Source organism: Microcaecilia unicolor, chromosome 9 (genome assembly GCF_901765095.1).
Source record: "Microcaecilia unicolor chromosome 9, aMicUni1.1, whole genome shotgun sequence".
Classification (NCBI taxonomy): domain Eukaryota; kingdom Metazoa; phylum Chordata; class Amphibia; order Gymnophiona; family Siphonopidae; genus Microcaecilia; species Microcaecilia unicolor.
The window spans coordinates 48,378,625-48,400,631 of NC_044039.1; the positions used below are offsets into that span (position 1 = coordinate 48,378,625).

A 22,007-nucleotide genomic window follows, 5' to 3' on the forward strand; every position below is an offset into this window, starting at 1 on the left:
GAGAGGGAGTGAGTATGAACTGTTATGTGGAAATTGGAGGTGGAAAAAGGACTTTGGAAATGCCTGCCGAACAGCTGAGCAGTGCTTAGATGCGGTGAGAAGCAACAGGATCAGAAACCGGCTTTCTGGAGGGCTGGCAGCCTGGGGAAATGGGCAGTCCTTTGAAAGTGTACTGTGGCAGAGGATGGAAAGCATTTGAGTTTTGCGGTTAACTGCTATCTGTCTTCTGATAAGACAAATGATTTACATGATGTTGTTAGATAAAGGGTTTAATGAGGGGGGCAGGGTGTTTATGGGCTTATGTTGTTAAGTATGGGAATAGACAGGGAGGAGATAATGTCGTAAGGCTATGTGCTATCAGGGGAAGCCTTAAGGAGAGTATGGGAGAGAAAGGTAATTTAGATAATGGGCATATATGTTAGTTACATACATTTCATGCTTGTTTCTAATCAGTTTTCAATGTATAAATGCCACAGAATGTTAGGATGCATATAAGTGTTTTTATTAATAGAATGTGGCCTATTGGAGTGGAGGAGTGGCCTAGTGGTTAGGGTGGTGGACTCTGGTCCTGGGGAACTGAGGAACTGAGTTCGATTCCCACTTCAGGCACAGCTCCTTGTGACTCTGGGCAAGTCACTTAACCCTCCATTGCCCCAGGTACAAATAAGTACCTGTATATGTAAGCCGCATTGAGTCTGCCATGAGTGGGAAAGCGCGGGGTACAAATGTAACTAAAAAAAAAAAAAAATGTTTGAAGCCGATTTTTCCAGAGGGCTGACTGCCTGATGGGATCGGCAGTGTTCCGAAAATGTATTGTGGCAGAGGTTGGAGAATGTTAGAGTTATCACTTTTTTTTTGATCAGACAACTGATTAATATGATGTTATTAGATAAGGGACTAATGAGGGGGGTAGGGTGCTTGTGTTGTCAAGGTGTGGGATCGGAAGGGGAGGAGCTATTGTAGAAGTGCTAGGTGGTATTAGGGGAAGCTTTAAGGATAGTAGGGGTGAGAAAGTAAATCCAGATAATGGGGTATATATGTCAACCACAAAAATTTCATGCTTATTCCTGTTAAGTTTTCGTTGTATACATGATACAGAAGGTTAGGATGCATATAAGCGTTTATTAATAAAATGTCTGACTCATAGAAGAAGGAAGTGAGACGCTGTTACGTGCGGAGCTTTTTTAGAACTCAGAGGGATAGGTGGGGGAGGGGAGGTAGTCCTGCCACATGAGAGTCTACACAGTCCCTACAATGGTTGGAAAGGTATGGAGACTTGGATTGTGGCAGAAGAGAGTTGCCAGGACCTTTGAATTCCTGTGTGGATGGACATTTAGAGACTTAGTCCCGGACTCAGAGACCATTGCGTGTCATAGAGGCATAATTACGAACGCTTTCACTTAGAATATAGCGCTGGCAGCTGCTCTACATGTATGAGAAGGTACAGATATGGCACAATTGCAAGTGAGCAGTCATTTGAAGCGGAGAGAAATATGGTATTGAAGTGAGAGTGAAACCCACCAGCATCACACAGGAGCCAATGGAGAATGCTGCACAGCAGTGGATTGAGTGTGAATCAGAGTTGCAGGACTGCCGGGGCACTAGAAAGTTGGTATTGGGCCTTTTGAATGGTATATGTACTTGATATTTTGTTTTCTAACAAGTTATTTCTTATATCCAGGTTTCAAGTTATGGTCCCAAAGGAGGGACAAATTGTTGTGTTAAGCAGTTGGCTAAGAGTATCTTTTACTGGTTAAGCAATGAGAGGGAGTGGGGTACCTTTACGTGATGAGTTCAAGGGTGAACTCTATGGGGGTGGGGATTGGGGGGACTAGGAGGGGTGGGGGGGGGCAGGGGTGGGGAGTGGGGGAACGGAAGAAGAGGGAGGGGAGAGGGTATACCATAAGACTCACAAGTTGCACCATATAGGTTATGAGGAAGGGAGAGAACTGTTGCAGTTGAACAATGGGGGGAGGGGTAGGCTGGGATCCCTCTCTCCAATAGGAATACACATCTGGAAAGGGACAATATTACCTGTGGTCACCTAAGGGAGAGACATGGTTAAAATAGTATCATGGAATGTGGGAGGGGTAACTTCTCCAATTAAGCGCTCTAAGATCTTGCAGGCACTGAATAGACATAAGGCGCACGTGGCTATGTAGCAGGAAACGCATTTAGATGCAGCGGAACACAAGAAGCTGTGTTGATGGTGGGTGGGTGAGGTGGTGGATAGTCCCACATCAAACAGAAAAGCAGGGGTCGTTATACTATTTCGTAAAGGGTTGCAATGTGTAATGCATCGCAGGATTACTGATACACAAGGACGATATGTAATGCAGCAAGTAACTTTGAATGGCAGACCACTGCTATTGGTTAATATATACGCCCCTAATCAATATGACAAAAAAAATTTTCAGACCATCATCCAACATATACACAGTTTTGAACAAATCCCAGTGATAATGGGAGGGGATTTTAATCTGGTTTTTGATCCCTTGTTGGACAGCACGGGCCCCTCCAGGGTCAGACCGGTGAATTATGCCAGGGGAGTGCCATGGGTGTGCTTGGCTTTGGATTTGGTAGACTCCTGGCGCTTGCTACATCCGGTAGAGCGGGATTATACCCATCTCTCTAGGGCCCACGGTACGCAGTCCCGTATAGATTACTTGCTAATCTCTCAGAGCATTGTGACATACATGAAACAGGCAGAGATAGGCCCGACACAGGTGTCAGATCACGCTATGCTATGGATCACATTGGAGTGGGACATGAACCGGAAACGCCCGTTTTGTTGGAGATTCCCGAGGATGTTGTATTATGACTTCCAGTTCCATTCCTTTATACTTGATAAGTGGAGAGACTATGCCGAGCTTAATAAAGAAAGTTTTCAATCAGACCCCATACTCTTTTGGGAGGCGACAAAAGCAGTGCTGAGAGGCCATATTATATCTTATTCAGCTCACAAAAAGAAAGTATGGGAGGCTGAAATGCTGCACTTAGAAACAAGAGTAAGGAGACTTAGACAAGTCTATGGTAGGACACATTCTTTTGCCCATAAGAAGTTATATATGACGGCACAAGTGGAATTGAATCAGCTGATTCACTCCCGCACACAAAAGTCTTTGATATATTATAGATATCAGCTGTATAAACATGCTAACACACAGGGGAAGCTTCTGGCGAGCTTGGTCAATCAAGTGGGGGGGAGGAGATGGGTAACACAAATGCGAGATGATCAGGGGGTAATCCACCACACGAATGCAGACATTAATAGGGTCTTCGAAATTTTTTACACTCAGCTATATTCTCCGCCAGAAGATGAGGGGCTAGAGGCGTCAGCATATTTAGAGGGGCAAGATCTTCCAAAGCTTTCGAAAATTCAACAAGATATACTCAATGCAGATATTTCTGAGGACGAGGTTACCTGGAATATAAGAGATAGTGCTCTCTATAAATCACCGGGGGTGGACGGATTCTCGTTGGAATTGTACAAAATTTTGGTTGAGGAGATTGCGCCGTGTGTGGCTAAGATATTTAATCTGCATGTTACAAGAGGAGAGTTACCGAGCTCGTTAAGAACGGCGCAGATTATTGTATTACTAAAGCCGGGGAAGGATTCGACTCGTGCAGAATCCTATCGGCCTATATCTTTATTATCATTTGAAGCTAAATTATTTGCAAAGATCTTGGCCAATAGACTGGCTCGGTTTCTGCCTCATTTGGTGCTAACTCCTCATGTGGGGTTTGTTGGAGCACGTCCTGTGGCAAAAAAACTTGAGAAAGATACTGCTGGCATTGGAACAGGTACATAAAGAGCATACCCCTTCGATATTAGTAAGTTTTGATGCGCATAAAGCCTTTGATAGAGTGAGATGGGATTTTATGTTTGGGGTGCTGGACGCCTATGGTGTGGGTGGGTTTTTTAAGGAGGCTATCAAAACATTATATCAGTGCCCGATGGCGGAGGTGTCAGTGAATGAAGTGATTTCTCGGCAATTTGAAATTGCCAGAGGTACTAGACAGGGCTGCCCACTGTCACCGCTCTTATTTGTTTTGGTTTTGGATCCTCTAATCAGGGATATTATGGGTTCAGCGGATGTACACGGAGTTGTTCTAGGGCCTGAGCATTTTAAGATCTCTGCTTTTGCGGACGACCTCTTGGTCATTCTTCAGAACCCACAGGCTTCATTATCAGCTTTGATGGAGATATTTAGAGAATTTGACGATTATTCGGGGTTCTGCCTTAATGTAGACAAATCGGAGGTTCAGGCCATGAATATGACAGAAGCGGAATGGGTACGATTAGCATGCTCCTTTCGGAGGACAGCTGTTTTGTTTAACTATCTAGGTATACAGTTGCTGGGGGACCCAGCCCAATTGTATCAGTTGAATGTGACTAAGTTGTTTGACTTTACAAAGCAGATGTTGGGGAGGTGGTCCAATTTGCCCATACCACTACTAGGGAGGATTTCCTTGTTTAATATGGTACTTTTCCCCAAGTGGTTATATTGCTTTCAGATCCTGCCGCTGTATTTTACTAAAAAGGATTGGAGGCGGTTAATGGGCCTGCTTTCCAAATTTTTTTGGAATAAGAGACGACCACAGATACATTGGCAAAGTTTGCTAGATACTTGGGACAGGGGAGGCTTTGGGGTTTTGGACCTTCAACGCTATAACAAGGCATGCTTGCTGAGGCATATAGGAGATTGGTTGATAGGTACTTAACATTATACTCCGAGAGAGGTAGAAGAGGCTTGGGTTCGTCCGCTGAGATTACAATATGTGATACTGGTGAAATCTACCGCGCTGCCAGAGCACCTGAGAAGGAGCGTAGTGATTCGGCCTCTTAGACTGGTATGGAGAGATCTAAGCCGAGCTTGGATGTTTGATGCACATCACAGCGGATTATTACCTATTACCGATAATGGAGATTTTCTCCCTAGTATAGACGGCCTCCGATTTCAAATTTGGCAGCAAAAGGTGATTACTCTTACACAAGACATAGTGGATTCTGCTGGTACGCTTAAGAAATTAGAATCTTTGGGACTTGGTGAATTGATTTGGATGGATAACTTTGCTTATTTACAGCTCTCCCACTATATTGCAGCTATCCCTCACCAATCTCTCGCTGTTGATGTGCCCGGCATGATAGACAAACTTTTTGATATGCCTAATGAATAAGCTATATCGATTTCGCTACTTCACAAGCGGTTGCCGCAGAGTACTGCACAGAGAAACCTGACACACCTCGCAGCGCAGTGGTCCGCCAATTTGCATAAAGTGATTTCATGTCAAATGTTACTGACATGCATACGACAAATCCCAAAAGGAACAGCTACTGCTGAACTGCGGGAATGTCAGGGCAGGGTGATATTCAGAGCATACACTTCTAAGTTGTGACTTTATAAAATGGGAGGGGTGGACTCACCTCAATGTGGCAAGTGTGGGGAGCCCAAGAGCAATTATTACCACACTCTATGGGATTGTCCGGAGATAAAGGCTTTTGGGGCAAAACTTTGTAACTTTATGGGGCATATAATGAAGGTCCCTATGTCACTGGGGCCTGAAAACATTCTGTTGGGAGTGGGGGCGCTGAGAGGGACTGGTGCTGTCACTTATAATGTGCTGCTATATAAAGTGCTTCTAATAGGTAAAAAATGCATCTTAATTAACTGGGTAAAACAGGAGGCTCCTACATACTGGCAATGGCGTAACAAGCTACATGCGTTCTTACTATTGGAATTAAGAGATGTTCATCTGAAACTTAAGCGACAGAGAGAGTTTTACATGCCCTTGCACCGCGCCCGTAGTGCCATTCTTAATCAATTGGGTGACTCCCTTCTGCATGTATGAGAGAGGCGCTTACCAAATGCAGGTGACGGTTGACTCCCTTTGTTGAGGAGATGGGATTCTTATGGTGGGGAAGGGGGGGTTTAGGATTCAGGGGGTTGGGGGGGTGAGTTAGGATGGAGAGGGTTTGGGGAAAGGGACCTTGGGGGGGGGGGGGAATTATAAAAACGCTTGATGGCACGTAGTAACTGTATAAATGTATGTAAGATATCGCATTTATTGTCCTGTATATTATGGATACTGACTATGTACTGTGAAATGTTCCATCAATAAAATAGTTGAAATATAACAGGCATGTTGAAGAATTTGACCAGTAACCTTTATTGAGGCAGTAATTAAGAGATAATATGATATGTAAACTGAGTATAAATACTCTTCTCTTTCTTCAGTCCAACATTGGCATCTTTCTGGGTCAGATGATACCTTTGGACCAATCACAGACTGTGTAATAATGTCCAGCCAAATTCATGGTCACTTCTTGGTCATGAAGAGAGGCCCCTTTGTTATAGCAAAGAAACTGTTATTAGACGGCAAGCAAACCTCCCTGATGGATCCTATACTCCTGGAACCATCTGTGTCTGTCTCCTCCATTCTTCCCAGGAGAGCTGGGGCTGGTTTGCAGCAAACACCGTGTCCTTGGATGAAGCAGGGGCGTAGCCAGACTACAAAGTTTGGGTGGGCCAGGGCAAGAAGTGGGTGGGCACCAAGTGTTCTCCCCCCCCCCCCCCCCCCCCCCCCCCCCACTGCCAAAAAAATATCTCAGCTGGTGGAAAAACGCTTCTTTCCACCTTAGCAGTCTGCAGCAGGCATGTGCTGAAAACTGAGCATGTGCAGGTGCTGGTATCATGGGGAGTAGCGTTTTCATTACCATCAAGGGGAAGTCTTCAGCTGGCGGAGCTTGGGAACCCCACCAGTTACTGTTAAATGTGCGCTACTGTTGGGTGGGCCTGAGCCCTAAGTGGGCGGGCCCCTGCCCACCCAGGCCCACCTGTGGCTACGCCACTGGGATGAAGTCACCTTAGTATGCCCAGCAGTAATTTTTCTTTTGCGAAAAGCTGATTTCTGATGGTTACAGATGTATTCAGTTAAATCTTAAATTGAGCAAAATAAAGGATACTTATGCTATTCAAGCTGATCAGATGGAATCCTTTCTATTGTCAACAGCATGTTATTAACTTTTATAAACTGGAGGAAAAGCCTCACGTCATGTGAAGTGACTCCGAACTTCGCAGTTATACTGTCATACACGAATGGAGTATTCACTTGCATCATTGGCATAAAAACCTCCAGTATGTCCAAATTTATTTTTTCAATACTGAACCTTAATCGTTCTAAATCAGAGTCAAGTGAAATGTTCAAACTTTTTTTTTTAACTTATCTTAAGAAGCAAGAGAGATTGCAGCAAACAGTCACGTGACCACGGACCCTGAAGCAGGATCCGAAACTCTGGCCACAGTCACAGCATCAGACTGTATGACTGCAAAGATAAGTTAAAAAAACGTTTATGGGGTTTAGGGGTCCTAGAGATCCACCAGATTTCCAGCCCCCCCAGGTCCCTCATGGTTGGGGGAGGTGTTGGAATAATGGAGGTCCACCGGACCTCCTCCTCCCGCCCCCCTCCCCCATGTCAGTGTCACTGAGGGAGGGCACTAGCCATTAGGGCCTTGATCGATTTTGGGAGAGGGGGGTTGGGGGGACTGCAAGCATGCAAATGCATGCTGGACAGTGCTCCCCATTCCTCCGCAAAACTTATTGCCAGCTCTGAGCTGGCATAGGGTTTGCTGCAGGAGCAGCATCAATATTTGGCACGCTGCCCGCTGAGCATTGGGGAGGAATAGTTATTGACTGGTTTAGAATACATTTGTATGCTCATTGCGTTTAGAGTTGTTGAGCACATTGTTAAACACACTCACCAGCTCTGATTAACGGCGGGAGCAAACGTGGGCGCTAGTACGGTGCTATTGGCCTCTAGCACCCGCGTTTGCTTCTAATTGGGGTTTCAGGAAGGAAAAATACATACTACGCCTGTATATAATACTTCAAATTCAGATTTAGAAAGGTGTGCAAACAAAAAAAAATAAAACCCATATCCATCATCTGTGCATCCAAAAGATCTAATTTTCATTCCTATTCGATACTTCTGAAGCCCTGACACAGCTCTCATCAATTCCAACATCATAAAAGGATCATTTTTGCTTTATATCCTGCAGTCATAAAAATAGTATTTTTTTTTCCTTTATACAGCCACTTATAAGATTTAAAGGGACCAGCCTCCATTCAAGTAACTACACATTGGGCACTGCTTCACTTGGACAACTTGATTCTTGGCATAGATGCGTTTCAGCAAATTTATATATTTTAGAGGCAGAAATTCTTCTGTATTCTCTTGTTCCCTTTTATCTACCTTAATTTGATGTTCTTTTCTGAAAATAGCGTCCAGTCTTCAACAAAGAACCTTGAGTTGTTGGAAAGCCCATAAACTAGAAAAAGAGTTGTTAGGAAGATAATATATCCTTTTGCTACTATACTTTTCCATGTCGGAGCCCTTTTAAAATCCAGCTTTTATAACATTGCCTTGTTTTTGTGCTTCAGACTGCAGAAAATTACTTCTATGTGCCAGATCTTGGACTGGTTCCAGAAATCGATGTTCCAGCCTACCTACCTGATTTGCCTGGTATTGCTGATGACCTCATGTACTGTGCAGACTTAGGCCCTGGCATTGCACCCTCTGCACCTAGCGGCACAATTCCAGAGCTGCCCACGTTCAACATAGAGTCATTGGACATATTCAAACCAGGTATGCTTTTTTGGGTATGTTAGGTAATTCAAGTGGAGAACAATTTATATGAGTGACCAACCAGGAAAGGAATTTTTTTTTTGATGATAAGTTGAAACCCTCTGCTCAGTGTGCAGCGGCTAAGAAAGTAAATAGAATGTTAGGTATTCTTAGGAAAGGAATGGAAAACAAAAATGAGGACATTATAATGCCTTTGTATTGCTCCATGGTGCACTTCAAATATTGTGTTCCATTCTGGTCAGCACATCTCAAAACAGATATAGTGGAAATAGAAACGGTACAGACAAGGGCGACGAAAATGATAAAGGAGGTGGGACGACTTCCTTATGAGGAAAGGCTAAAGCAGTTATGATTCTTCAACTTGGAGAAAAGACGGCTGAGGAGAGATATGATAGAGGTCTGTAAAACAATGAGTGGAGTTGAATGGGTAGTCGTGAATTGCTTGTTTACTCTTTCCAAAAATACTAGGACTAGGGGGCATGCGATGAAGCTACAAAGTAGTAAATTTAAAACGAATCAGAGAAAATATTTCTTCACTCAATATGTAATTAAGCTCTGGAATTCGTTGCCAGAGAATGTAGTAAAAGCAGTTAGCTTAGCGAGGTTTAAAAAAGGTTTGTATGACTTCCTAAAGGAAAAGTCCATAGACTATTATTAAAATGGACTTAGGGAAAATCCACTGCTTACCTAAACATAGTAAACATAGTAGATGACGGCAGAAAAAGACCTGCACGGTCCATCCAGTCTGCCCAAGAAGATAAATTCATATGTGCTACTTTTTTATTTGTACTGTCCTCTTCAGTGCACAGACCATATAAGTCTGGCCAGCCCTATCCCCGCCTCCCAACCACCAGCTCTGGCACAGACCCTATAAGTCTGGCCAGCACTATCCCCGCCTCCCAACTACCAGTCCCGCCTTCCACCACCAGCTCTGGCACAGACCGTTTAAGTCTGCCCAGCACTATCCCTGCCTCCCACCACCAGCTCTGGCACAGACCGTATAAGTCTGCCCAGCACTATCCCCACCGCCCAACCACCAACCCTGGCACAGACATTATAAGTCTGCCCAGCACTAGCCCCGCCTCCCAACCACCAGCTCTGCCACCCATTCTAGGCTAAGCTCCTGAGGATCCCTTCCTTCTGCACAGGATTCCTTTATGTTTATCCCACGCATGTTTGAATTCCGTTACCGTTTTCATCTCCACCACCTCCCGCGGGAGGGCATTCCAAGCATCCACCACCCTCTCCGTGAAAAAATACTTCCTGACATTATACTTTTTGGGATCTTGTCAGGTACTTGTGACCTGGATTGGCCACTGTTGGAAACAGGATGGTGGGCTTGATGGACCTTTGGTCTGTCCCAATATGGCAATACTTATGTACTTATGATGACAGAAGTTACAAGTGTGGAGGAGTGGCCTAGTGGTTAGGGTGGTGGACTTTGGTCCTGGGGAACTGAGAAACTGAGTTCAGTTCCCAGTTCAGGCACAGGCAGCTCCTTGTGACTCTGGGCTAGTCACTTAACCCTCCATTGCTCCATGTAAGCCGCATTGAGCCTGCCATGAGTGGGAAAGCGCGAGGTACAAATGTAACAAAAAAAAAAAAATAAGGCACTGTTTCCCAAACTGTGTGTCCGAGACCTCAAATAGGATCCCATCATCGATAGATAGGGTCACCTCCACTGTGACCTATGCCCAGTAGTGGCCATTAGCCTGGAGGATGTGAGTCAGCAAAGCATAGGCTCTCTGTTCCTCCTCCTAGGTTTTCCCATTACTCTGAAAACCCATACAAAGCACTGGGGTGTGTGAACATACACTGGTGTACAAGTTCCTGCACTAACTGCTGCTCTATTGCCACCACTTCTGCTGCCTGAATGATTTGGATATGTGGGCAGGAGGCAGTAGCTGAGATAAGCAAAAGGCATGAATATCTGCTATTTTGTTTTCATCACCATCTTGGGTCACCTGATTGCATCATACTGGATAAGTGTTTGGGAAGCACTGATAAAGAGTTGCCCTACTGGGTCAGACCAAGAGTTCATCTAGGCCAGTATCCTGTTTCCAACAATGGCAAGTCCAGATTGCAAGTATCTGGCAGAGTCCCAAACGATGGCAAGATTCCATGCTACTTAATCTCAAGGATAAGCAGTGGCTTTCCCCAGGTAAAATAGTAACATAGTAGATGACGGCAGAAAAAGACCTGCACGGTCCATCCAGTCTGCTCAACAAGACAAACATACGTGTATACCTTACCTTGATTTGTACCTGCCTTATTCAGGGCACAGACCATACAACTCTGCCCAGCAGTACTTCCCGCCTCCCAACCACCAGTCCCGCCTCCCATCACCGGCTCTGGCACAGACCGTATAAGTCTGCCCTCCACTATCCTCGCCTCCCAACCACCAACCCCTCTTCCCCCCACCTGCTCCCGCCACCCAATTTCGGCTAAGCTTCTGAGGATCCATTCCTTCTGCACAGGATTCCTTTATGCATATCCCACGCATGTTTGAATTCCGTTACCATTTTCATCTCCACCACCTCCCGCGGGAGGGCATTCCAAGCATCCACCACCCTCTCTGTGAAAAAATACTTCCTGACATCTTTCCTGAGGCTGCCCCCCTTCAACCTAATTTCATGTCCTCTCGTTCTACCGCCTTCCCATCTCCGGAAAAGATTTGTTTGCGGATTAATACCTTTCAAATATTTGAACGTCTGTATCATATCACCCCTGTTCCTCCTTTCCTCCAGGGTATACATGTTCAGGTCAGCAAGTCTCTCCTCCTATGTCTTGTAACACAAATCCCATACCATTTTTGTAGCTTTTCTTTGCACAGCTTCAATTCTTTTTACAACCTTAGCAAGATACAGCCTCCGAAACTGAACACAATGCTCTAGGTGGGGCCTCACCAATGACTTGTACAGGGGCATCAACACTTCCTTTCTTCTGCTGATCACACCTCTCTCTATACAGCCTAGCAACCTTCTCGCTACGGCCACCGCCTTGTCACACTGTTTTGTCGCCTTCAGATCCTCGGATACTATCACACCAAGATCCCTCTCCCCCTCAGTACCTATCAGACTCTCACCGCCTAACACATAAGTCTCTCTTGGGTTTCTACTCCCTATGTGCATCACTATGCATTTCTTCGCATTGAATTTTAATTGCCAAACCTTAGACCATTCTTCTAGCTTCCTCAGATCCTTTTTCATGCTTTCCACTCCCTCCCGGGTGTCCACTCTGTTGCAAATCTTAGTATCATCCGCAAATAGGCAAACTTTACCTTCTAACCCTATGGCAATGTCACTCACAAATATATTGAACAGAATCGGCCCCAGCACCGATCCCTGAGGCACTCCACTACTCACCTTTCCCTCCGAGCGAACTCCATTTACCACCACCCTCTGTCGTCTGTCCATCAACCAGTTCCTAATCCAGTTTACCACATCGGGACCTATCTTCAGCCCATCGAGTTTATTTAAGAGCCTCCTGTGGGGAACCGTGTCAAAAGCTTTGCTAAAATCTAAGTAGATTACGTCTATAGCATGTCGATGATTCAATTCTCCAGTTACCCAATCAAAGAATTGAATGAGATTCGTTTGGCACGATTTCCCTCTGGTAAAACCATGTTGTCTCGGATCTTGCAACTTATTGGCTTCCAGGAAATTCACTATCCTTTCATTCAGCATCGCTTCCATTACTTTACCAATAACCGAAGTGAGGCTTACCGGCCTGTAGTTTCCAGCTTCTTCCCTATCACCACTTTTGTGAAGAGGAACCACATCTGCCGTTTTCCACTCCCACGGAACCTCTCCTGTCTCTAAGGATTTATTAAACAAATCTTTAAGAGGACCCGCCAGAACCTCTCTGAGCTCCCTCAATATTCTGGGGTGGATCCCGTCCGGTCCCATGGCTTTGTCCACCTTTAGCTTTCCAAGTTGTTGATACACACTCTCTTCCGTGAACGGTGCTCTATCCACTCCATTCTCAGGTGTACTTTTGCCAGTCCCTCGTGGTCCTTCTCCAGGATTTTCTTAAGTGAAAACAGAACAAAAGTATCTATTTAGCAAATTGGCTTTTTCTTCATCATTATCTACATAGTGTTTCACTGTATCTTTTAGTCTCACAATTCCCTTTTTAGTCATTCTCCTTTCACTAATATACCTGAAGAAATTTTTGTCTCCCCTCCTTACATTTCTAGCCATTTGTTCTTCCGCTTGCGCCTTCACCAGACGTACCTCTCTCTTGGCTTCTTTCAGTTTCATCCGGTATTCCTCCCCGTGTTCCTCTTCTTGAGATTTTCTATATTTCTGGAACGCTGACTCTTTAGCCTTTATTTTCTCAGCCACTTGCTTGGAGAACCATATCGGTTTCCTTTTTCTCTTGCTTTTATTTACTCTCCTTACATATTATTATTATTATTATTTATTGCATTTGTACCCCACATTATCCCACCTTTTTGCAGGCTCAATGTGGCTTACAGAGTGTTGTTATGATGTATTAAAGGTCTATGGCCCTATTTATTACTTCTTTCAGCCTGGACCACTGTCCTTCCACTTCTTGTACGTCCTACCAGCCCATCAGCTCCTTCCTCAGGTATTCCCCCATTTTACTAAAGTCAGCATGCTTGAAATCCAGGACTTTGAGTTTAGAGTGACTGCCCTCCACTTCAGCCGTCATATCAAACTAAACCGTTTGATGGTCACTGCTTCCCAGGTGTGCACCCACTCGGACATTTGACACACTATCCCCATTTGTGAGCACCATATCCAGCGTCGCTCCCTCCCTCGTGGGTTCCGTCACAATTTGTCTGAGCAGAGCACTTTGGAAAGCATCCACGATCTCTCTACTTCTTTCTGATTTTGCAGACGGAACCTTCCAATCTACATCTGGCAGATTGAAATCTCCCATAATAACGGTTTATGTACTTTTCCTCCAGGAATTTGTCCAAACCTTTTTTTAAATCCAGCTACTTAACTGCTTTTACTATTTGTGCCGGCAATGAGTTCCAGAGTATAACTATTCGTTGAGTGAAAAAAAATATTTTCTCCTGTTTGTTTTAAATGAACTACTGTGTAACTTTATGGAATGCTTAAACAGAGAAAGAGAGAAAAATGTAGGCATGTTTACCTGTTCCACTGCATTTAAGATTTTATAGACCTCTGCTGTCTCTTCTTCAAGCTGAAGAGCGTTAACCTCTTTAGCCTTTCATCATATGAGAGTCCTTCCATCCCTTTTATTTAATCACCCTTCTCTGTACCTTTTCAGTTGCAATATGTCTTCTTTTTTGAGATGCAGTGACCAGAATTGCACACTATACTCAAGATGCAGTCTCACCATGGAGCGATACAGAGGCATTATATTTTTTGATTTATTCTCTAAACCTTTCCTAATTAATTCCTAATATTCTATTTGCTATTTTTAGCCACCACTGCACACTGAGCAGAACCTCCACTGCAAACTGAGCAGAACCTAATGTGGAACCTAGCATCATGTAGCTATAAGTCGGTTATTTTTCCGAATGTTTTCCGAATGTGCATCACCTTACACTTGTCCACATTAAATTTTATCTGCTGTTTGAATGCCCAGTGCTGCAGCTCCTAATTCCAATTCTGATTCAGGATCATCCACTGGGATGGTACTTTCAAGTATTTCTTTTGCCTATAAAGTAATAAGCTTGCCTATAAAGACTGGTAATATTTTGTTGAAAGATGTCTATGAGCTGATATTCATAATAATAATAAACTTGGTAACCCTGCCTTAAAGCTATTGTACTTAAAGTAGTGTTTAATTGGATTCATGAGCTGATATTCAGCATGGACAAGTTATTAAAAGATAATTTGTCATCAATTAGTAAATTCACTGAGGAGACAGTTGAGAAAATTAATGAACAAGATCAAAAATTTCTAAAGTGGTTCAAAATTTGGATAGAGTCCTGGGTTAAATTGTGACAATCTGTGGCAGCTGCTGCTGCCACCACAGATAGTTTAATGGTACATCTTAGCCTGGAAGCTATAGAAAATGTTTCCAGACTTGTAATCTATGTTTTATAACTTTCCACTTACAAATTGTCTTTCTCTTTTGGAATTGTTGAAAATGTATGTAAAAGATGTGTTTCAATTATCCTTTGAATCTTTGGAAATTAGAACTTTGTACTATTTACCTAGGGCAACTAAACAGGAAGGAGATTTTGATAAATTTGAACTCACCAGATAGCTTGGATTTAACTAAGTTTTTCTGGAATCCTCCAAAGAAGGTATTTCCAAAAGAACTACCATGTTGGTAGTCTTAGGTCTGAAGGAGAAAAAGATGTTGTTACTAAAAGCTTATTTCCAAAAGAAAAAGATACCTTTCTGTGGTCAATTGATATTGATGTTTGTTGATGTGGCCAGGCCGAAGACATAGGGTTTTGGCTGTGCAAGGCACATTCTTTTTGAAATTTTCTTGCAAAAGCCTGGTCACTCAAGAAAATCATTCTTATATATTTTTTTTTTTGGATCCTGTTCATTTAAAGACTTTGTCATCTAGAATGGTTGATGGTTCTTTCAAAAATCCTGAGTAGCAGATTGTACTTGGGGTTTATACTACGTCCATAGCACGTCCACGATTCAATTCTCCGGTCATCCAGTCAAAGAATTCAATGAGATTCGTTTGGCACGATTTCCCTTTGGTAAAACCATGTTGTCTGGGATCTTGAAACTTATTGTCTTCCAGGAAATTTACTATCCTTTCCTTCAGCATTGCTTCCATTACTTTTCCAATAACCGAAGTGAGGCTTACCGGCCTGTATTTTCCAGCTTCTTCCCTATCACCACTTTTGTGAAGAGGAACCACATCCGCCGTTTTCCACTCCCATGGAACCTCTCCTGTCTCTAAGGATTTATTAAACAAATCTTTAAGAGGACCCGCCAGAACCTCTCTGAGCTCCCTCAATATTCTGGGGTGGCTCCCGTCCGGTCCCATGGCTTTGTCCACCTTTAGCTTTCCAAGTTGTTGATACACACTCTCTTCCGTGAATGGTGCTCTATCCACTCCATTCTCAGGTGTACTTTTGCCAGTCCCTCGTGGTCCTTCTCCAGGATTTTCTTCAGTGAAAACAGAACAAAAGTATCTATTTAGCAAATTGGCTTTTTCTTCATCATTATCTACATAGCGTTTCGCTGTATCTTTTAGTCTCACAATTCCCTTTTTTGTCTTCCTCCTTTCACTAATATACCTGAAGAAATTTTTGTCACCCCTCCTTACCTTTCTAGCCATTTGTTCTTCCGCTTGCAGTTTTGCCAGACGTATCTCTCTTTTGGTGTCTTTTAGTTTCATCCGGTATTCCTCTCTGTGTTCCTCTTCTTGAGTTTTTCTGTACTTCAGGAACGCCAGCTCTTTAACCTTTATTTTTTCAGCCACTTGCTTAGAGAACCATATCGGTTTCCTTTTTCTCTTGCTTTTATTTACTCTCTTTACATAAAGGTTTGTGGCCCTGTTTATATGTTTAGATTATATGTTGATATCCCCGTCCCTCTTCTCGGTGAGCAGGGTCGCAGGTATAGAGGCAGGGGTAGTGTCTGATCACTGCCTAGTGTGGGTGGAAATAGGTGGTCTGGGGAGAAGAAGAACTCGGGGTGGCGTGTGAACCCTACTTTATATAAGGATCCAGAATTTCGGAAATACATCCTAGCAGAGTGGAAGTTATACTTGGAAGATAACAAAAAAGGGGACATTGACCCGCTGGTATTATGGGAGGCAGGGAAAGCAGTTATGAGAGGGAAAATCATAGCCTATATAGCAAGTTCTCATAAAAAGAGAGAAAAGGAGTTGTTAGATACTTTGCGCCAGCTGCAAGAGGCGAGAATAGCGGTAGCACAGGGAGACGAGGAAGCTAGAGGTACCTTTAAAGAGCTAAAAAGTAAGATAAATGAAATATTGAGCCAAAGGGCGCTGAGAGACATCCAACTATACAAGTACCATCTTCACAGATGGGGGAATAAAACGGGTAAACTGCTAGCTAATATGGTAAGGAACAGGGCGGTGAAACAGGTTATAACCCGGATTAAGGCGGGGAATGGGAAGTGGGCAGAAATGGAAGCGGAGATACAACAGGCATTTGTGGATTTTTACAAAACATTGTATGAGCAATGGACGTGCGACCGGGACCAAAGAGAGACATTCTTTAAGGGCCTCCCATCTCTGTCCCAGGAGCACAGAGATTTCTTAAATGAACTGGTGCAGGGGAGTGAAATACAGCAGGCTATAAAGAAGCTCAAATTAGCCAAGGCCCCGGGCCCTGATGGATTAGGCCCTGAATTCTATAAGATCTTTGGGGGGGGGGGGCGGATAGGGCCATTCACTGAGCTATGTGAGATATTATGTAAAGAACGGCATGGAACGGGCTCCTTGACGCGTGCATTTATCATAGTTTTGCCCAAACCAGGGAGGGACAAAGAGCTATTGGGCTCATATCGCCCAATTTCCCTTCTAAATCAAGATGTTAAGCTCTTCGCGGGAATTATGGCTGCTAGGTTGGGAAAGGTGCTGCCCTTGCTGATACATACAGATCAAACAGGATTTGTCCCTGGGAGATATGCATCTAGTAATATTTTAAGAGCGTTGAGCATGATCCAGGACAAGGGAGGTAAGCAGGGGGATGACCTAATGGTGAGCTTAGACATGGAGAAAGCGTTTGGCACGTTACTGGGGGATCACCTTTTTTGGGTGCTGCCGCAATTCGGTATCTTGGGGGAGTTTTTACAGGGGATAAGAGCCCTGTACAGGAGACCTACAGCTCAAATTTTGATCAATAATACAATGGCTCCGTCCTTTGAACTGTATAGGAGTACAACCTAGGGATGCCCGCTGTCGCCTATGCTTTTTTTGCTGGCACTGGAACCCTTGGCAAGTAAGATCCGAGAATCAGCGGAGATACAGGGCATAAGAGTGGGGGGTTGTGAGTATAAAATTAACCTCTTTGCTGATGATATGCTGATATTTATGGGACAGGCGTCTAGAGGGATCCCTGTGTTAATAAATCTTATCCAGCAGTTTGGGTCTTTCTCTGGACTTAGAATTAACTTTGACAAGTCAGAAGCTATGGCACTATCGGCCAAATGTGCCTGTAGAGATTGCCCTGACTTTCCCCTTTCTTGGACAACAGGGTCAATGAAATATTTAAGGGTATACTTGCACTTAGACTTCCAGGTCATGTATAAGAAAAATGTATGTGATAAGATAGATAAGATCCAAACAATTGTGTAGCCTTTGGAGGGAGATGCCAATATCGTTCATGGGACGGGTGGCGCTAGTCAAAATGGTACTGCTCCCAAAGGTTCCTACACCCTGCAAATGATGCCACTGTGGATAACTCGCAAGGATGAGGCAGGATATAGAGGAGTGATCACATCCTTTATTTGGAGGGGGCGTAGAGCTAGAATAGGGTACAACAAACTTATCTGGGCAAGAAATGAAGGGGGGTCAATTTACCAGACCTTAGGCTGTACAATGTAGCCGCAACTATGCGATGGATACACGAGGTGCATATGGGGCACTATGTGTTTGCACCCTCGGAGGTGTGGGAGTATGCGGCCCGCCCCTGATCAGTTTTTAACGCTTTGCACGCTAGGAAATTGGGAATAAAAATTTCATTTTTGTTAAAAAAAATAACCACTTTGCTCGGCGTGGGATTGGTGGTGACAGAAAGTGGGGGGGGGGGGGGGGGGGGGGGCTGGGGGCTCCTCTCCATTTATAGAATTTCAGGATAACCCAGAATTCCCTGCAGGGCAGGGCGCATCCGTTTTTCATGTATGGGCACGACAGGGATGCAGATATGTAGGACGGGGGGGGGGGGGGATTACAGTGCCGTCCTTTGGCGAGTGTCAGACTAGATGGAATATACCCCAAGCCCTATCATTTTCGTATTTGCAGCTGAAACACTATGTGCTCTCAGTGCGAACTAAGGATAAGAAAATACCCCCAGTTACAGCCCCCGATGTGGTGTTTAAACAGATGCCAGTAGAAAATAATAAGCTTTCTGGGTGGTATCGCTTGGGGAAAATGTGGGCCCCTAGCACAGCACTGGTTCAGCTAGCAATCCGGTGGAGCGACATATTGGGGGTGGAGGTTTCCTGCCTGAGCTTCAAAGATGTTTTGACTTGGCCCATTTAATAACGCCCAATGTGACCTGCCATGAAATCCAATTTAAACTGCTGCACCACACGTATATTACACAGAGTATGGGCAAGGCAATGGGTTTGTGGGAATCAGCAGATTGTGATAAGTATGTGAACCTGAAGGGCACCCTAGTGCACCACTTCTTGGCGTGCCCAGTCCTGAAGGTATATTGGCAGGGGTTTCTGGCATATATGGAAGAGGTGGTTGACATGCAGATAGACTGGAATTACAGGATATTGATGCTGGGGATAGATACTGATCTGGCAGAACAGGGGCTTCCAGTTCTACGCTGTAGATTTGTACTTTTGGCGCTGGTGTTGGCCAAAAAAATTATCCTGCAACACTAGATAGACAAATAGCCCCCACCTCTTGCTCATTGGTATGCTGCTATGAAGCAAATGGCAGAATGGGAAGGAGGTGCAAAGTTTGAAAATGAAGGTGAAAGAGATCGCCTACCTGCAGGCCGAAAGGTGTGGAGCAGAAGTTATGAGTGTATAACACAGTCACACTGCGTTCGGAATGATGAGCAATTGCAGCTCGGGAGTGATTGGGAAAACAGCAACACTAAGTCTCCGGGGGGGGGGGGGGGGGGGCAGGGAAGGGAGCGGGAATGGTGTGCTGGGAGGGGGGGGGAAGTGAAAAATATGTACAAGAGGGAATGCTTTCATGTGTCTCTGCAGGAGGAGAGTGACAAGTGCTGTCAGAGGCAACCAAATGGGGGGTTGGAGGAGACGGGTTTTGCACCCCTGAGCGTTTCAGCTAGTAATTGTGTTTTTAATGAACAAAGACTCGGGTTTATAGGACTTTGAAAATGTTGTCTTATGGGCGTTGTTACCTTCGGGTGGTCATTATACTGATGGTGATGGTATGTGATATTGATACTGTGATTTTTGTTGGATGATGTTTGTAAACATTGCTCTTGTCAATAAAAAATTATTAACAAAAAAAAAAAAAAAAAAGAAAGCTGTTTGAATATTATCTTAGCTAGTGTAGGAGTGGATAACCATGTCCTGCTCTGCTGTAGTGTATGCAGCCGGTGTCGATTTTTATGTGTGTGACTAGCAAGTTGGCTACTTCTTATTGCAATTTATATTCGTTATACAAAGGAACAATTTAAGTAAAATCAGGAAAATATAAAATACCAAGGTGTACCCTACACATTATGGATTCAAGTCCACATCAAGGAGAGAACAGCTAAGTTAGATGCTTTACTAGGTATAAAGGAAATATTTTCTCTGGGTTTGTTTTAAATTTACTGCTTAGTAGCTTGATTGCATGCTCCCTAGACCTAGTATTTTTGGAAAGAGTAAACAAGCGATTCACATCTGCCCATTCCACTCCACTCAGTATTTTATAGACCTCTATCAGCTGTCCCTTCTCCAAACTGAATAGTCCTAGCCATTTTAGCTTTTCCTTATAGGGAACTTATCCCGTCTCTTTTATCATTTTCATCGCCCTTCACTGTACCTTTCCTAATTCCGCTATATCTTTTTTGAGATGTGGTGACCAGAATTGCACACAGTATTTGAGGTGCGGTTACATGTTGGAGTGATAGAGGCATTATAACATTCTCATTTGTTTTCCATTCCTTTGCTAATAATTTCTAACATTTTACTTGCTTCTTAGCTGCTTCTGCACACTGAGCAGAAAGTTTCAGCGTATCATCAATGATGACTCCTAATGTGCAACCTTGAATCACATAGCAATAGTTTGGGTTCCTCTTTCCCATATGCATCACTTTGCACTTGCTCATATTAAACGTCTTCTGCCATTTGGATGCCCAGTCTCATAAGGTTCTCTTGCAATTTTTCACAATCCTTTGCAGCTGCTCCTTTTTAGCTTTTCTTTTCTTTTTTAACCATTATCCACATTTTATCATAGTTGTCCTTTCAAAAGTTAAATGATTTTCAGTGGATGTCTTTAGTGTCCCCTCTCCAGTCATTACCACAAATGTGATCATGTTGCAATCACTATTGCCAAGTGGCCCAAAAGTTCTCCATTACACTAAGGTCTGGATCTCAACTAGGTTTCTCCTCTTGTTTGTTCCCGAACCAGCTGTTCCATGAAGTAGTTGTTTATTTCATCTAGGAACTTTACCTCCCTAGCTTTTCCTGACTTGACATTTATCCAGTCAGTAGTGGGGTAACTGAAATCACAAAATACTAATACAACCACTATCATATCTTAGAGGAAAGGGTTTAACCACATATAACCAACAAAAATATTTTTAAAAAACCGACAAAAGTGAAAATAAAAATAAAGGAAAGAAAGGGGACACATCAGTGTTAGTCACCTTATTTATAACCAGAACAGGGTGCACAAAAACAATGTAATCATTGGCTATCCTATCACCTCCAGAATCACTTAGTATATGTAACGGGTGGGCAAAAACCCGCAATGAGTTATTTAAAAAAAAAAAAAAAAACATCCTACTTCTCCACTGTGCTCCAAGATAAAAAAACAAATTCAATACAAGGTATTTCAGAAAGGTTCTTCTTATACAAGTGCGTGATATAGAATAATTATGACATCTTCAAAAATGGGACATCATCTATACTCAGAATGCTGTCGTCTTCCCTACAAGGAATCCTTATTTTATCGTAGCTGCTTCGAGGGAACACATCTTGTCAGCTCAGACAAACCAAGAGACCAAAATCAAAATTGTTGTTTCTGAAAAAGAGAATAGTAAGATTCAAATCTGCCAATCAGCTATCAGCTCCAGATTAAACCTGCGGGGAAAAACAACAAAAACATATTGAGATGTTAACTGTAAAATGCATTCCATTCTATATGTGAATTTAGACTGAAAGGTTCTGTAGTTTTCAAATATCCATTTTCACATTGATTCAATGCATGTTGGATATCTCCTCTATTGATTGTACTAGGAATGTGATCTATCACAGTGCAATTCAAATGATAAAAAGTATGTTTAGCAACACAGTGATGGACCATAGGTTATTCCATCATGTGATGATATGCAGTTTTTGTGCACTGCTATTTAACCTTGACTGGGTGGGATGTGTGTCCTGTATAGTACAGATGACAAGGATATGTAATCAAATAAATCACATTGACCATAATGTTGGTGGTATTATGTTCAAAAAATATCGCTCTTCTGGTCCTTGAATCCCTCCAATTTGAATCCTCCAGAGTGATTGCACATATCTTGCAGTGTCCACAACATCTGTGTCCATAATGTCCAGTT

The 22,007-nt window shown here is 43.5% G+C and overlaps 1 protein-coding gene across 4 annotated transcripts in view; it reads left to right on the forward strand.

Moving 5' to 3' along the window:
* Nucleotides 1–22,007, forward strand: part of WASHC1 (WASH complex subunit 1) — a 273,146-nt gene that overhangs the window by 215,525 nt on the left and 35,614 nt on the right. For all 4 annotated transcript variants that reach the window (XM_030214831.1, XM_030214830.1, XM_030214832.1 and 1 more), the window contains exon 7: nucleotides 8,443–8,647. In XM_030214831.1, the coding sequence (XP_030070691.1) occupies nucleotides 8,443–8,647 (205 nt within the window). The remainder of the gene's footprint in view (nucleotides 1–8,442; nucleotides 8,648–22,007) is intronic.